Here is a 17,652-nt window from a genome sequence, read left to right as displayed (position 1 = left end):
TTAAAAACTACACATGGGTAAATTTGTCTGACAGTATTTTCTGCAGGTCATAAACGAATTTGGAATAAATAGTTCCTAAATAAACAATAATTAATACATTGGACTGAAAATAAAACATTTGAATCCTACTTGTTCAAACATTGTAAAATGGCCTTGTCCTTTTAAGACTCACGGTTCTGTCATTGATAATCAGACCATAGAATTAGAATGAGTCAGACAACCCAGGTTTAAAAGCCTTCAGTTCAAAACAAGCAGCAGCTGACTCAGACACATTTTTGTTGTTGTTTTTCCACAGCCACCTGCAGTAGCATGTCCCTGCAACCACTGACTGCAGTGAACTGTGGCAGCCTCCTGCAGCCTGGCTGCTCCCTGCTACAGCTGGACGGTGACATATTTCTGTTCGGCCAGAAAGGCTGGCCCAAGCGCTCCTGTCCGACAGGGGTCTTCGGGGTACGCCTAAAGCGTGGGGAGCTCAAACTGCGCCCCATCTCCTTCTCCAATGATTCCTGCTACCTTCCCCCTCTGCGTTGTCCCGCCGTGACCCGCCTTGAGCCCCATGATGGACACCCAGAGGGCTACCTCATCCATGGAGGCCGTACCCCAAACAATGAGATCTCCTCCAGCCTCTACCTGCTGACCCTGGACAGCCGTGGCTGCAACCGCAAAGTGACGCTGCGCTGTCAGGAGAGAGAGTTGGTGGGAGAGCAGCCAGGGCCCCGATACGGCCACACCCTCAGCATGGTGCACAATCTGGGGAAGAGGGCCTGCGTTGTGTTTGGGGGCAGATCCTACATGCCGGCCGGGGAGCGGAGCACAGAGAACTGGAACAGTGTTGTGGACTGCCCTCCTCAGGTGTTCATCATCGACCTGGAGTTTGGCTGCTGCTCCGCCCACACCTTACCTGAGCTCACTGACGGCCAGTCCTTCCACCTGGCTTTGGCCAGAGACGACTGTGTCTACTTCCTTGGTGGCCACACTCTGCCGTCTGACTCCCGTCCTCCTCGTGTGTTCCGCCTGCGTGTGGAGCTCCTGCAGGGCAGCCCTCTGCTCTCCTGTGAGCACCTGGACATTGGCCTGTCCATCACCAGTGCTATTGCCACTCGTGTGGGGCCCTCCCATGAGTACATTGTCCTGGGTGGGTATCAGTCAGAGACCCAAAAGAGGATGGAGTGCAGCAGTGTGGTGCTGGATGACTCTGGGATCCGCATCGAGCCCAGAGAGGCCCCTCAGTGGACCGTGGAAATCAGCCACAGCCACACCTGGTTCGGAGGCAGCTTGGGTGGAGGGAGCGCTCTGATCGGGGTCCCCTCTGAGGGCAGGCCAGCCCCGCCCGATGCACATTACTTCTACCAGGTGTGCTTCCAAAAGGAGGGGGAGGGAGAGGGTGAAGACGGGAACCAGGGCTGCAGCCAGGAGTCCACAGACTTCGAGGACTCCGCCCCTCTGGAGGACTCTGAGGAGCTGTACTTCGGCCGCGAGCCCCACGAGCTGGAGGACAGCAGTGAGGGAGAGGGGGATACGTACAATGAAGAGGATGAGGAGGACGAGTCCCAGACAGGCTATTGGGTCAAATGTTGCCTGGGCTGCCAGGTGGACCCCAACACCTGGGAGCCCTACTACTCCACAGAGCTGCTGCGGCCAGCCATGATCTACTGCTCCAAAGGGGAGGGAGGCCACTGGGTCCATGCCCAGTGTATGGAGCTGACTGAGAGCCTGCTGGTGAGGCTCTCGCAGGGAAACGGCAAGTACTTCTGCCTGGACCACGGGGGCCTGCCCCGCCAGGAGATGACCCCACCACGCCAGGTGCTGCCCCTGAAGAGGAGCCCCATGAAGCTCCAGCACAGGAAGGGCCCAATGATGCCGAAGATTACCCCTGCCAAGAAGCGCTTCTTCAGGAGGCTGTTTGAGTGATGTCTGACCATGTAGTTGAATTACACTTACTCATTGATCAACTGATTCATAATATGTCATTCTAATTATGTGGTCCACATGCCATATCATTGTTTAATGTGCCATTGCAGCAATTTACTGTTTGAGGTTATGTTTGTCAATAATAAAATGCTCTAAAAAGAGTAATACTGTGCTCAAACTTTTGAATATGTAAACTCAGATTGAACTTGTTTTTTTGTAGTTGTGCTACATTTCCAGCGCTTGTTTTTTGATTCCTTACAGTGCTCAATATTGTATGTAATAAACTAAACTAAAGTTTCGCAAAAAAAAATGTAAGAAACTCAATTGAATAAAAATTGAAATTAAAGCCAGAGTCTATTTGCGCAATTTTTTACCCTACATATTACACATAGTGGCTTTGAGGCTTGTTGTGTTCACCCTTGTTTTTGGCAGTCGTTATCAGAGGATGCTTTTAGAACATTAAATGAATAAGTCAAATTAGAGTTTTGTCAAACCGAATTGACTTTGGAAGGTAGGCTAATACTGTCTGGACTGGCACAATTGTATGTAAACCTATAGAATATAATGTATTTTCTGTGGTTGAATGTTTCTGTGGCCATTCACAAAATCTGTTATGATAAAAATAAAAAAATAAACATTGACCAGTTCACACAGGTGTAATAACATAAACCAAACACATAAGCTCCATTATCAATGGCAGAATCAAAAAATATTTGGAATACAGGAAAGTTTAATAGTGTGATAAATTCTTTGCTACATTTTCAGTACATTAACAGTATTGTAGAGAGGTATGAACAATTCATTCAGTAATCATCAAACTATAAAAAAGGCCAATAAAACCACCAAATCAAATGAACAAACACAAACACATTAAACAAATGAACAGTGAACAAATGTGCAACAGGCATACAAAAAAATGAGTGAGTGTTTTTGGCAACAGTTGTTATTTTCCTGAGTTTAAATGTACGCTTGAAACATGACAAACCAGCAGATTGAATACACTGCTGATATGAGATTCACACAAACCATATCCATCATCCTTCATGTAGCAAATGCAATTTAATAATAATATTTAACATACCGTCGTGTAAAACGTGATGTTATTCTGTGACTGTAACTGCTGTTTAAACAAAATATTAGACATTATGAAAATATGTACATCATCAGGTTAAAGTCATGACAGTAAAATAGAACAAGAACATGTAATGTGTCAAATATAAAAAATTGCCTGTCACAACGGTGACGGCAGAGATAAACAATAACACCAATCAATCAAACAAATAAACGATCAAATCAATTCAGTTCCCCTCAAGGCTCACTTGCTTCCCTTAGTTTCCTCTTAAAGCAGATGGCTGTTCTGCGCCCCAGAAGAGACATAGAGCCAGGGCGTGTGAGGATTCAATAAAGAGAATCTAAATACTTCTTGAGGCAAGCATAAAGGTGTTAGGCCTAGTAATGGACCCTACTGCATTTTCATGCGATCAACAAAAAGGTCAGTTTATATTTTATTTTATGAGAAGAGGTAGAATGGTATTATTTCTCCTTCACTGTGCAAACGCTAAAACAGATAAAGATGGTTTCAAAGTCACCCAGGCCCCCATTTTGGACTTCGGGGACCCGAATATAATGCTCTAAAGCAATATTTTTTAGAAGGCAGCCCTGAAACAAGGACAATTTGAGTCTCTATGATTCCATTTTGTTCCAGCACTGGAGATAAACTAATACACTGATCATAAATGTGAGCTCCTTTAACACAATTTCCCCTCCATGACTTACAGTGCTTTCATTTTCTCCCATAAATAACATCACTGGATAAATTCATGGATGTGTCATAACCCATGCAATACAATAAACTGTCCCATATTTCACAGGCACCCAGAGATAAAACACCAACTATCAAATCATCAAATCATTATGAACTAATGAACTAATATAAAATATTAATATAAAATTAAAGGGATTTTGGGAATTATGTACGGAAATTAAATTTAAGGTAGAAAGCATTTTCAAATGTCCTCAAAGTAAATAATGAATTAAAGAAATAAGTGCCACCTTTTTTGGATTATAACAAATAATAATAATGTCTTTACAGAATAAAGTATCTTACTCTTACATCACTACTAATACATAGTTCATATTGTAGAGTAAATATTACATTTGAAACAGAACAGCAGGGTCACACTGGCCATCTGGCTTTTCGGGCAAATGCTACATGAGCTGGTCCATTTTTAGCCTAGTGGGCATGTCTAACTTTGATTTTTTTGCACAAAATGATAATTATCTGGCTAATAATGGGGGCCTCAAGGGAAAAAAATTGTCAGTGTGGGGGACTAGAGGAAAAAAATGTGCCGGTGTGGGGGCCTCAAGGACAAAACTGCGCCAATATGTTAGAAATGCCAGGACCGATTTTTGGTCCGCCCCTGCAGAACAGTACAGTACAGACAGATTATAATTAGACATGCTCCAGCTAAAACATATCATTCCTGTAATCCATAAAGTTCCAAAGAAATGTCAAATTAAAACAATATTTTCAAAAGTCTGGGACATCCAGTGACATGTCAGCATCCTCCTGTGTCTCCTGACTCTCCATAGTGTCAATGGTGGCCTGCAGGGCTTTGGCAGAGTTCTTGTGAGCTTCCATGAACTTCTGCAGGTACTTGGATGTGTAGAGCCAGTGGTGCTTCAGCACATCCTCCAGCTCAAAGGTCTTGGACTGGCGGGCATTCATCTTCCTGAACCGTCTGAACAGCTTGTTCCCAGACTCATTCCCCTCGCTGGCCCAGGCCCCGATGGAGCCATCCCTCTCCACGATCTCTGGCACGTGGGCCAAGGTCTTGTGCAGGTAGTTGGTGATCTTGCCGTCATACCTGTACTTGAAGACGGTGGAGAGCAGCTCTGCGAAGCGCTGGGAGTTGTAGCTATACCGGCAGAGCTGGTCTGGGCACTCCTTGGCCGGGCAGGTGGAGCGCCACACAGGCTTCATCTGGAGGTAGAGCCCCATCAGCTCCCTCAGGGCTTCCTGACGCTCCTCTGAGTGCACCAGCTCACACACTGCCTCCACTGCCTCCCGGGTCATCAGCTTCCGTGCATAGTTCCCATTCATTCTCATCACAGGCTTCAGCTTCATCTTCTTCCTCAGCTGTTTGTCCAGGGCTGCTCGCCAGCTCCGACGCTGCTCCCGGCTGGGGTTGGCCTTGTGATAGACCTCCCCTATCTCATCCTGGAAAATCTTGTAGAACTCGGTGGCGTTGCCGATATCACAGTGCAGGGCGTCCAGTGTGGGCTGGGTCTCCATGAAGGGCTTGGCAGAGACGCCTTTGACTCGGTCTCGCAGCTCCTCAGCTGATTCAGAATAAGGGTTGGTCCTCCAAAGTTCGTAACGCTCCAGGTTCTCATCGTGGCTGCGGGTGACAGAGTGGAGAGTCATGTTGTGGGAGGCCTCTGCCCGAGTAGAGTCGCACAGCGTGCAGATGTAGGTGGAGCCAGAGGCCTCCAAACCCTCCATCTCTCGCACCATCTTCTCGTCGTAGCCCGTGCCCCGGAAGTGGAAGCGGAAGGAGCGAGAAAGGCCGCCCACAAACAGGATGAGACGGCTGTGCTTCATAGCGTTCCTTTCGGCCACCACAGGCCCCAGGACGCCTGTGAGCGTCTCGTGGTCCGACTCATCCACAAACATCAGGCAGAGCGGCTTGCAGGACATCTCTGAGTTGGGCTTGGGCTCCCGGAAAATGGTGATCGCCTCATCTTCTCCCTCAGCTTGAATAGAGATGGACATGATGGTGAAGGAGAAACGCACAGCCTTTTCCGGGATGGCCGGCCCTCCACCATGCTTCTCACTGACGTCCCCCATGCCATCGCAGGACTCCTTGATCATGACGCTGAAGCCCGAGGTGCAAGCGCTGTCCTCCAGGCCTCGCTCTCTCAGCCCCTCCATGATGTCTTCCTCCAGGTCCTTCAAGGCCGACACCAGGGCTACGTCGTAGCGGAACCGACGCGTGACTGTGTCTGCTGGGGAGTCATCCACCGAAGCGACCCACCCTGATAGCCCGTCAATGATCCCCACATGGCAGGATGTGGACACACTCTTGAGGGCCGGCTGCCACTCGAAGGGGTGGTAGCCTGGGAGGAGCTCCTTCTCTGCAGCACGTAAGGTGTGCAAGGGCTGGAAGATCTGGCGCCCACTGGTGGCTTTGACGGTGCGGTACATCTTGTGGTACTGGCTGCAGCTCAGGAACGTGTTGACCCGGATGGCCAGACACACAGCAGGATGCAGGCCAAAGCCCCTGCCTGGAGCCAGAGAGAGAGATGGAGAGAAATAAAGGCAGATATTATGTATTATGAGTACCAAGACTTGTTTATGAATGAGAGAGGTGTCATCGACCTCAGTCACTAGTTAATTCTAGCACTCTGATGATAATTTCAGTATGGAATATCTCTTAATTGCACCCCTGCATTTGCTGTCATTATGAATGTTATGCAGAGGACAGCAGGGTGAATCAGTGAAGCTGCCATAAACTGATGTATTGGCTGCAGATGAAAACAGACACCAGCTGGCCGCTATTCCCCAGAGTGGAGTACGGTGCTGCCTGTATAATTTGCAGATACAAGTGGTGCTGATGTTGTTGACAAGAGTTGTTATTGTGCATTAGAGAGAGTGTGAAAAGGGGAGAGAAAGAGAGAGGGGGGAGAGAAAGAGAGAGGGGGTGAGAGGGGAGGGGGGTTGAGACAGAGAGGAGGGGTGAGAGAAAGAGAGAGACCGACAGAGAGAGAGAGAGAGAAAAGGGGTGTGAGAGGGAGAGCGAGGGAGAGGAACGAGAGGACAGAGTGTGTAACAAGATTTCCCATTTACAAATATCCCACACAGTGGGTAGTTGTCAATGTTTATGTGAACTGCATCTTTGAACATATACAATACTCGAATCTCAACAATAAGTGGCTCAAGGCCTGTGATTACGTTAGATCATGTTTGTTCTATGTGTGAGCTCCTGAATGTCCAGACTCCTACCTTGCATCATGGCCTCCAGTTCGTCTGCCTGCCGGTGTTCATTTCCTGCCCTCAGAGCTAGCAGGAACAGGGTCAGGCACACCGACTTGGTGTCTCCACCTTCTTCCTTCTCTGCAAACACCTTCACCTGGGTCTTCAGGTCCCTCAGCCGGTGCTTCTGGGCACGCCTCGTCAGTGACAAGAGATGCTGTCGGGGCCTCCCCCCTTTGTTGACAGGCAGGAAGTTGTCCAGGCTCTTCTCTGGTGACCTCTGTTCCCCATTATCTTCCTCTAGCTGGTGACCCAAGCAGTGGGTTCTGAAGGAGTCCAGCCGTACCTGCTCCCCACAGCTCTCTCTGGGGCAGAGCAGCGGCAGGGAGTGCAGGACCCCCAGGAAGCCCTTAGCTGGGGCAGTAAGGTCGGCAGGGCGGCAGGGCAGGGTGCAAGCCGGGCAGTGGGGACCCAGAGAGCAGATGTATTTAGCGATGCAGCTGCGGCAGAAGAGGTGTCTGCAGGGGGACTGGACGGGCTCAGACAGCAGGTGGTCACACACCTGACAAGTGACTGAGCTCAGGAAGTCCACAGGGAGGTCCTCGGACAGCAGTCTGACACTAAGGTGCTCTTTCTGGCAGAGGGTGATGCTCTTCACCCACTGAGCTCTCTGGACGCTGGATCTCACCCAGGGTCTAAGTCCAGGTCCCTGGTGAGGATCTGTCACTGTTCTCCAGGCTCTCTTCTCACCAATAGTAGCAGCGTTATCCTGGAGGTCCCACTTGGTCCTCTTGGCCATGCGTTGGGCTCCACGAGTGGGTTTCCTCCTCTTCCTCCCTCTCCTCTGTAGTGAGGGTTTCTTGGGGTGGCAGAGGAGGCAGAGGGTGGTGTGGGGTCTCCACTCAGGGACATGGGTCCTGGAGAAGCTGCAGAAGCCCCCTCCTCGCATGGCCAATGTCCAGCAGCGCTGGCAGAAGAACGACGGGTGGACGACCTCCATGTCCCCCGTCACGTCCACTTTGAAGACCTTGAGGATGACCTCTGGCCAGCTGGTGGCCTTGCAGCCCATCCTGCGCAGGGCACTCCTGCTTGCCTCGTCCAGAAGCCCTTGGACCTCATGCTCTGGACCTTTGGCTTTCCTCAGGGCCCCGCCACAGAGACGACACAGACACCTGCACACACACAGGAACGTTAGGATATTACATAGACCAAAAGTTTGTCTCTCTGATCTTCCAGTATGTTTTAAACAGAGTGAAAGTACATTTCAGAGCTTGTTACTGATTAAAAACCACTCCACTTCCTCGACTGACCTGAGGTGGTTCATGTGTGTGTCCATCTCCTGGAGTTTCAGGTCCACTCTCTTTCCCGGCCCCTCCACGTTCTCCTTGCTCTTACCCCCCAGGCACAGCTTCATCACACTCCCTGGGAGACCCACCACATCCCCCACCGTCTCCCCCAGGGGTGCAGAGGCCACAACCCCAGACAAGGCCCCTCTCTCGGGCTGCGTCTCCCCGGGCAGCGGGGCCCTCTCCATGGACCTGACCCGGAACAGCTTGAACTTCCAGTCTGAGAACTTGGAGTAGGGGTGATGGAGCTCGGCCGGCATGGAGCACCGGGGAGCATTTTTCTCCAGGGTCCCCTCCTCCATAGTGTCAGCAAGGGCTCTGCAGGAGGAGAGGAGAGGAGAGGAGAGGAGAGGAGAGGAGAGGAGAGGAGAGGAGAGGAGAGGAGAGGAGAGGAGAGGAGAGGAGAGGAGAGGAGAGGAGAGGAGAGGAGAGGAGAGGAGAGGAGAGGAGAGGAGAGGAGAGGAGAGGAGAGATGGGAGAAGAAGCGATAGGGGAGAAGTTAGATGAACAGTCCTAGTCCTACCAGTTTAATTTAAATCTGGTGGAATCTTTGTACAAGGTCCTCTGGAATCCCGTGAACAGGGTGGACATCTGAGATCTGACCCAGTTCTGTATTATACCATAAGTGGCATTTAGATCTTCTGTAAAATGCATGAGACATTCAGGGATCGATCCACTACCAAACAAACTTTATTTCTATCTTCCCGCAATCCTGGTGCTCAGGGAACTGCTGTGGCAATTCTTGCCTTGGACACAGTAAAATTGCTAAATGGACACACCTATCCCTGGAGGGCTGTCAATCACTTCTATTCGTCATTTTCTAGGCTGGAGACAGAATTGGAGCCCCAGGAGGCTCTGACTGGCATTAAGAGCACCCAGGAAAATAAAGAATTTTTCATTTCAGAAAAATAATTATACAGGGATAGGCCTATATTCTTTATATGCCACTCGAATTGAGAGGAAACTGCTCCAAGTGGACCCTGAAGTAGTTATTTTGAAGGGCTAAGACTTCAACAACGTCCACATTCTCATAGTCAACTACTTTGTAGCTCCCTTATACAATAATACCATGTGACTATCAATGTACATTTGCAATGGTATTTCAACCCATGTCCATTTATATACATTCAAGTAGCTCCACTATCAATACATCAATTAAACCAAAAAATAAACAACTATCCGATTCTTACCATGTCACACCATTGGCGTGCCCATAGTGGCATTTTCCTTCTCTCCATCAATGTGTGTGTATATACCCAGTGTGTGTGTTCCCTGGGTAGTTTGGAGGTCTGCTTTACTCTCAGCTCTCTCTGTATCGCTCAGACTGAACTTTCCTCAGAGTCTAACAGCTGAGTCACCCAGTGTGTGTGTTTGTGTGTGAGTGTGTGTGTGTGTGTGTGTGTGTGTGTGTGTGTGTGTGTGTGTGTGTGTGTGTGTGAGAGAGAGAGAGAGCTGGGCTCTTACCTTGTTTTTCAGTCTCAGCTGGCGTCGGTTCCCTTGGGGCTCCTCTCCGCATGGGGGCACAGGGGGGAATTGGAGTCACTGCCTGCACAGTGTGTGTGTATGTTTATGTCTATCTCTGGGCCTTGGGCTGATTCTTGGCTTGGTGTGTCTCCAACTATGGATTGTTACTCCATGGGAAGGATCTCTTTCTGTCTGTCCCTCTCTTCCTCCCTCTGGTATTTATACCCTGGTAGGAGACCCCAACACTGCCACCTGAGACACTGGCAGCTGATCAGAAAACAATATGAGGTTAACCCCAAACACACACACACACACGCACTACCAGTAGATTAACACCTCACACTCCTCACCAGGTGGGGACTCCGCTGTGTCACCCCTCCCCCTTTACCACCCTCCATCTGTGGATTCACCTCAACCAGGTGGTCCAAACTGTGAAAGGGAGAGCGGTGAAAGGTTACCAGTGCAGGGTTTTTATGGAGAACACAGTATATAGCCAGTAGAGCCCTACTTTCACACAGAGGAGCAGTTACATTGTTGTACAGTCTTGTATAGTCTAAGAATAATGGATGCTTCCTCAAGTCAGTGATACAGTCCAACTGTATCAGTAATTCAATTAAATAAGATCAGAGGGAAGAATGCAAACATAATATTGAGTGTGCCGTTGGACAGTGAACCTTTGTTAATTCATCAGATTAATGCTGGCTCCAGTCTTACCAAGAAGACAGACTGTTTTACTGTAAATGACACAATCACTGGAGTGTGAACTTGATCTTTCATTTGATTCTGTTTTGCTTTGGGGGCAATCAAGTAATACCTTTCATTTTGTATCCAACCCGCCTCCCTCCATGTCTCCATTAAGATGGAGCACTAATTAGAGAGCACTATTTAATATGTTATCTCTGTGGAGACAAACACACAGACAGACAAACAGTATTTGCCCAAGATCAGTCTTGTTAAAATTCATCCAGAGGATGAATGTGGTATCTCTTCGCCTGGGGAGCCTCTTGCTTCGCCGCTGTGCTGTATCTGCCTGCCAAGTCATTAGACACACAGTGAACGGCCCCAGCAGAAGCAGTGGAGTCGTTTGGTATCTGTTCTATCCTACTCATCTCTGCCTTCCACTGTTCCACAGACCCGGAAGGGGGAACACAGACTGTGGCGTTTGTTGTGTAATTTAGACAGTTCTGTATAGTGGTTGTGTTTGAGTGTTGAGAAGGGTGTTAGGTTATGTAATTATAGTTGACTGGGATACAATGGGCCACACAAAAAGGCAAGGATAGACAAATCTGAAAAATAAATAAATTGGAGGCAAAAGTTTAAAGATCTGCAGTACACCATATCTGTGGACATGTAGATATCTGTATAGGAACCGATGATGGATTATGAAGACCTAACCCAGCATTCAAATTGGGAATTTGGAAGTGGGGGAGCTGTATTTGGAGGGATAAGTGTTAAAGTTGAACAAGGGTGTGGACATGAAGCTCTGGTTAGGGTTAGGGTTGAACCGGGGTGTGGACATTAAGCTAGGTTTAGGGTTAGTATTAGGGTAAGGGTTAGGGTTAGTGTTACTCATGTAAGTATAATGTATTACCATTCTAGGGTTAGGGTACTATTATCCAACTTTCTATCCTACTCCTCTTTGGACCCATACGGTGCTGGAGCTTGGCTCTGGGTAGCTCTGGCTCAATTTAACCATTGAACCCAACCCTATGTACAGCATAGTTATAGGTAAGCACAGATGGACAAAGAGACAAACAGAAAGACTGACTGACTGACAGACAGACAGATAGACAGAAAGACAAAAAGAAAAAGCTGCAGATGTCTGTCTGTCTAATAACAAGCAGTTGGGGACCCCCTGAGACGCCCATCTCTCTGCCTCTGTTGATTGACTTGTTATTGATCAACTCAACGGCTGGTTGATGTTTGTATGGAAATACAACCTGGCAGAGACAGACACCTGGCATGGAGCTGACTGTTATGAATGTGGATTTGGGGACAAGTAGAAGGACTGGGAAAGGAGGAGGGTGATGGATTACTTCCTGTGTCGACCCTGTAAGGAGAGCCGTGACATGGGTCGCTGTCCACGGTGCTGAAGGTCTCTGTGGACGTCTTCTCACATGTTGGAGGTTAAGTGGTCCATCTTACTATGACACACTGCATGATCAAAAAAAGACAAGCTCTGATGAAGACTAAGAGGCCGACACATAAGCTTGAATAAAAAAAGTGATATGAGAAAGAGCAATGTGTGGGTTTCTCTTTTCTTTGAAGTAATCCCATTATTCCCACGCACCTGCAAAAAGATAATTCAAATGTACAAGTGCTTTTTGAATTTTAAATACAGACTGTACATTCCAGTGGAGGCTCCTCAGAGGAGGAAGAGGAGAGCCATCCTCAGTGAATTTCATAAAAATAAAAATTGTGAAAAGTTATCCTTTTTAGATAAAACTAATAAATATATTCATGTCACCGAATAATTGATTAAAACACACTGTTTTGCAATGAAGTTCTACAGTAGCCTCAACAGCACTCTGTAGGGTAGCACCATGGTGTTGCCAGAGGACAGCTAGTTTCCATCCTCCTCTGGGTATATTGACTTCAATACAAAACCTAGGAGGCTCGTGGTTCTCACCCCATTCCATAGACTTACACAGTAATTATGACAACTTTCGGAGGACGTCCTCCATCCTATCAGAGCTCTTGCAGCATGAACTGACATGTTGTCCACCCAATCAAAGGATCAGAGAATAAATCTAGTACTGAAAGCATAAGCTACAGCTAGCTAGCCCTGCAGTGCATAAAATGTGGTGAGTAGTTGACTCAAAGAGAGAGAAAGACAATAGTTGAACAGTTTTGAACAAATTAATTTATTCTAAAAACTGAAGGAGAACCAAAAAAGAGAGAGCTAGCTATATTCTTATTTTTTTCATTTTCACTTACTTAGCTAGCAAATGCAGCTAGCTAGTTTAGCCTACTGAAACACCCGACCCAAACAGAAAGGGATGCTATGTTATCTAGCTGGCTATGGCTATGGCTATCCAACACTGGAACTCTTCCAAGTCAAGGTAAGCTTTTGATTTTATTCATTTATTGCCACCGGGGCCCGCCGGTGTAACTGCTAAACTGCTTGCTAACTGTACTGCATGATTGTAGCAGGTTCACTAATGCGTTAGTTCTAGTAGCTATGTTGACTTGACATTTGCTAATATGGTGACAACGATGTAGGCTGAATACATTGTGTTTTATATTTTTCCAAGTAGCCTATATTGTAGCTTCAGGAATATTGAACTGCATGATTAGAGAATGCTCAGTGCTTCTGCCATTAGTTTATTTTTTCTCTCTTACTCTATAATTACCTTAGCTTGCACACTCTGTTTGTACCACTCTCTATCTACAGAGCATTCAGAAAGTATTCAGACCCCTTGACTTTTTCAACATATTTTTACGTTACAGACTTATTCTAAAATGGATTAAATTGTTTTTTTTTTCCCGCTCATCAATCTACACACAATACCCCATAATGACAAAGCAAAAAGAGGTTTTTAGAAATGTTTTTTTTTTAACGGAAATATCACATTTACATAAGTATTCAGACCCTTTACTCAGTACTTTGTTGAAGCACCTTTGGCAGATATTACAGCTTCGAGTCCTCTTAGGTATGACGCTACAAGCTTGGCACAACTGTATTTGGGGAGTTTCTCCCATTCTTCTCTGCAGATACTCTCAAGCTCTGTCAGGTTGGATGGGGAGCGTCGCTACACAGTTATTTTCAGATCTCTCCAGAGATGTTCGATCGGGTTCAAGTCCGGATTCTGGCTGGGCCACTCAAGGACATTCAGAGACTTGTCCCGCAGCCACTCCTGCGTAGTCTTGGCTGTGTGCTTAGTGTTGTTGTCCTGTTGGAAGGTGAACCTTTGCCCCAGTCGGAGGTCCTGAGCACTCTGGAGCAGGTTTTCATCAAGGATCTCACTGTACTTTGCTCCGTTCATCTTTCCCTCGATCCTGACTAGTCTCCCAGTCCCTGCCGCTGAAAAATATCCCCACAGCATGAAGCTTCCACCACCATGCTTCACCGTAGGGATGGTGCCAGGTTTCCTCCAGACGTGACACTTGGCATTCAGGCCAAAGAGTTCAATCTTGGTTTCATCAGACCAGAGAATCTTATTTCTCATGGTCTGAGAGTCCTTTAGGTGTCTTTTGGCAAACTCCAAGCGGGCTGTCTTGTGCCTTTTACTAAGGAGTGGCTGCTGTCTGGCCACTCTACCATAAAGGTCTGATTGGTGGAGTGCTGCAGAGATGGTTGTCCTTCTGGAAGGTTCTCCCATCTCCACAGAGGAACTCTGGAGCTATGTCAGAGTGACCATCAGGTTCTTGGTCACTTCCCTGACCAAGGCACTTCTCCCCCGATTGCTCAGTTTGGCCGGGCGGCTAGCTCTAGGAAGAGCCTTGGTGGTTCCAAACTTCTTCCATTTAAGACTGATGGAGGCCACTGTAATCTTGGGGACCTTCAATGCTGCAGAAAGTTTTTATTACCCTTCCCCAGATCTGTGCCTTGACACGATCCTGTCTCGGCATTCTACGGACAATTCCTTTGACCTCGTGGCTTGGTTTTTGCTCTAACATGCACTGTCAACTGTGGGACCTTATATAGACAGGTGTGTGTCTTTCCAAATCATGTCAATTGAATTTACCACAGGTGGACTCCAATCAAGTTGTAGAAACATCTCAAGGATGATCAATGGAAACAGGATGCACCTGAGTGCAATTTCGAGACTCATAGCAAAGGGTCTGAATACTTATGTAAATTAGGTATTTATGTTTTTAATACATTTGCAAACATTTCCAAAAACCAGTTTTTGCTTCGTCATTATGGGGTATTGTGTCTAGATTGATGTTTTTATTTTATTTATTTAATCAATTTTCGAATAAGGCTGTAATGTAACAAAATGTGGAAAAAGTCAAGGGGTCTGAATACTTTCCGAACGCACTGTATATACCCTGACCTGAGGTTATCAAGTTTACCATCACACCCACACCATTGCAAAAGTGTGTCACCTCCCTCTCTCTGTCTGTCTCCTCCCCCAGATGATTTGGTTCATTAGGACCCTGATGCTCAGCCATTTATCAACACTACCTGCCAGAATAGATCCCTGTCCCAACCACTCATACTGCCCTCATCCGTCTCTTCCTCTCTCTTTCCCTCTATTTCTCCCTCTCTCTCTCTATCTTTCTCTCTCCTTATCTTTCTCCGCTGTCTCCCTCTCTCTTCACCCTGACCTTGCTAATAGTGAATTAATGGAATGATGGAGATTCATTACTTGCTCCCTCCCTCCCTCCCTCCCTCCCTCCCTCCCTCCCTCCCTCCATCCCTCCCTCCCTCTCAGGTAGAGCCTCCATAATCACAGGCTGACAGAGAGGGGACAGGGGAGGTGAGTGATGTCATCTAGACGCCTTGTTGGGGCTGGTCCTGCGACGTGACCCTGTGTGATGGGACTGTGTTGGAGTCATCCTGTGGAGAGTGGTAGGGCTTCAACACAGAGCTGAAGTACACACACTCAGCATCACTGCTCTCACCATTTGTCCTCAAATGTTCTTCTCTCAAGTGCAAGCATTGTCAATATTATAATACATTTGATTAATATTGCCCTCTACCTGGTGCTCAAAGATCTTTATGTTGATTATGTGCAGATCTTGTTATTTTACATTGTTCTGTTCTGTAGAGACTAGATGATATAGGAAACATATTTGTTAAAATAACGTATTTATTACAAAGGAATCCCCATACTAATCCCATACCAATGTATTCTTTCTTAAAACTGCATTGTTGGTTAAGGGCTTGTAAGTAAGCATTTCACTGTAAGGTCTACACCTGTTGTATTCGGCGCATGTGACAAATAACATTTGATTTTATTTTATTGAAGAGAAGCCTGCAGGGGTGAAAGTAAGCCGGTACGGTCCGGTAGTTAGGTAGGGAGTACAGGCTAAATAAATAGTGGGGGTACAGTGTTACGCCGTTCCGGTAAAACATGAGCCTATCACAATAATTAAAACAAAGATGCCAAGAAAACTGTAGGCTTAAACTATTATTTATCATTAGCGCATGTCAGTCGCATGAAAAATTAGCAAATGGACTTGAAAACGTGTGGAAATACACTACAACATTTTCCAAGGCAGAGATGAGTGGCCGAGAGCGAGACGCACGCGGACAGCAGTGGACGCATCAATTCAGGTTACTATTGTAGGCCTATTTGACAATCACCGAATGTCAATCATAACATTTTGGGTCTTTTGTAACAGATGTCTCTTTCCATTCATCAAATAGTGGGTGCACAGTGCACTCTATGGATGCGGGAATACTTTTTTAGTGGACGAAAGTGCGCAGGTAGCCAGGCTTACAGGAGCGTTGTGAAGTGATTGTTTGACAATAAGATGAAAAAAATCATAACTAGTTGTGTTTATGCCACATTAATAGGTAATACATTAAAAAAGTTAAACAACAAATCTTTACTACAACAAAGATCCTTTAAATTAATAGGGATTCGATAAGTAATTCTATGATTAGGCCCATACAATTTTTTGAAGCATGTGCGTGCACACATAGGAGGTCCCATACGAGAAGAAGTTAAATCTATTTTCACTACTGGAAGCCTGGTAGTATGTTTACAGACAGTACCCCATAGGTCTGATCAAGAGGCAGACACTCCAGATGGTTCTGATCCACTCTCCATAAACCCAAATCAAATTAAAGCCGGATTCAGGGACACCGGAGTAGTGTGGGGAATACAGCCTGGTGTCTTTAATAAAAAAAACAATGCTCTTTAATTCTGTGTTAATTAAATGTAGATTTCCCTGAGTGAGGAGAGGGGCATCAGTGCGCCGGGGGACCCCCAGCCACGTAAACACTCGCTCAGAGGATTTGTTTCGTGTTTAATCGCCTCTTAGTTCTTTTTTAGAAATCCATGCAAATGTACACAGCCAGCCCATCACCAGCAGGCTAGTGTCTCCTGGAAGAACCTCCTCAAACAATTACAGGAGTGTGCTCAGTCTCTTTCAAGACGCCAATACTGTATGCTACTGCTACACCTGGACAGATGTGGTGGAGCTCTTCAACGCTTATCTGGTTATTAGCAATAGTATCATGGAACTCTACAGAGGTGGTCAGTTGTGTTTGAAAACTTGTAGCCATCCTTCCCCAACAGAGAAAGCACCGATTCCTCCCAAACCTGGGGATATTTTCTCTTTCTTTCTTTCTGTCTTTCATCTCATCTTTCTCTCCATCAGTGTAATGGGCATGTCGCTGACCACAGGAGAAAGGTGTGAAGAGAGACAGAGAAAAAACAGTCATCCTGCTTGTTTGAGGGTGAAAAGAGCAGCGTTGTCTGTCAGCTCCAGCCCCCAGGGCCACCAGGCCCCCCAGGGCCCGCAATCCCTGACAGTCCCCTGGTATGGTCTCCACTCTCCTGGAAGAAGACAAACGGCGCTGCTCCCAGACAAAGATCTGGTTATTATTTTCCTGTCCTTTAACTAAAACATCCATTATGGGAAATGCCAGGACGACCGTGCCCTTTTCAATGACGATGGTGTCATAGCTCAGACGGGGACAATGGCATCGTGACACACGCTGATTCAGGACTGATTTAGAGTGGCTGATCTTTAAACCAATTCACAGCCTAATGATGTGAGGGGGAGGGAGAGACTGAGAGGAGAGGGAGACACTGACGTCATCTGGAGGCTGGCTGGTCAAGTTGGCGAGAGAAATAACAGGCAGAACCAGAGGAGAAAAAGGGGTGAGACGTGGAGAGGAGGAGCAGGAGGAGAGGAAGGGGGAGAGCACTGAGGGGTAGAGACTGTTGTCTTCTGGAGGTTGGCTGGTCCAGTTTGAGAGAAATGGCAAGCAAACACACCATGAATCACAGAATACAGCGGGGAGACATTATTTTACCAGCCTGGCCCTCTCTA

General features: G+C 46.9%; 2 protein-coding genes across 2 annotated transcripts; one reads left to right on the top strand and one right to left on the bottom strand.

Annotated features, from left to right (window-relative positions):
- Positions 1-309: 309 nt before the first annotated feature.
- On the top strand, positions 310-1,911 carry rag2 (recombination activating gene 2; the record flags this gene model as incomplete). Its single annotated transcript, XM_084169445.1, has 1 exon — positions 310-1,911. The coding sequence occupies one exon, from the start codon at positions 310-312 to the stop codon at positions 1,909-1,911; it is 1,602 nt and encodes a 533-aa protein (XP_084025571.1).
- A 2,530-nt stretch (positions 1,912-4,441) lies between these two features.
- Positions 4,442-8,534, bottom strand: rag1 (recombination activating 1; the record flags this gene model as incomplete). Its single annotated transcript, XM_084169247.1, has 3 exons — positions 4,442-6,198; positions 6,917-8,058; positions 8,197-8,534. 3 exons carry the CDS (start codon positions 8,532-8,534, stop codon positions 4,442-4,444), a joined length of 3,237 nt encoding a protein of 1,078 aa, XP_084025373.1.
- Between the last annotated feature and the right edge of the window lie 9,118 nt (positions 8,535-17,652).

This window comes from Coregonus lavaretus (genome assembly GCF_964263955.1).
Source record: "Coregonus lavaretus genome assembly, chromosome: 9".
Taxonomy (NCBI): Eukaryota; Metazoa; Chordata; class Actinopteri; order Salmoniformes; family Salmonidae; genus Coregonus; species Coregonus lavaretus.
This window is presented reverse-complemented; position numbering and strand designations above follow the sequence as displayed.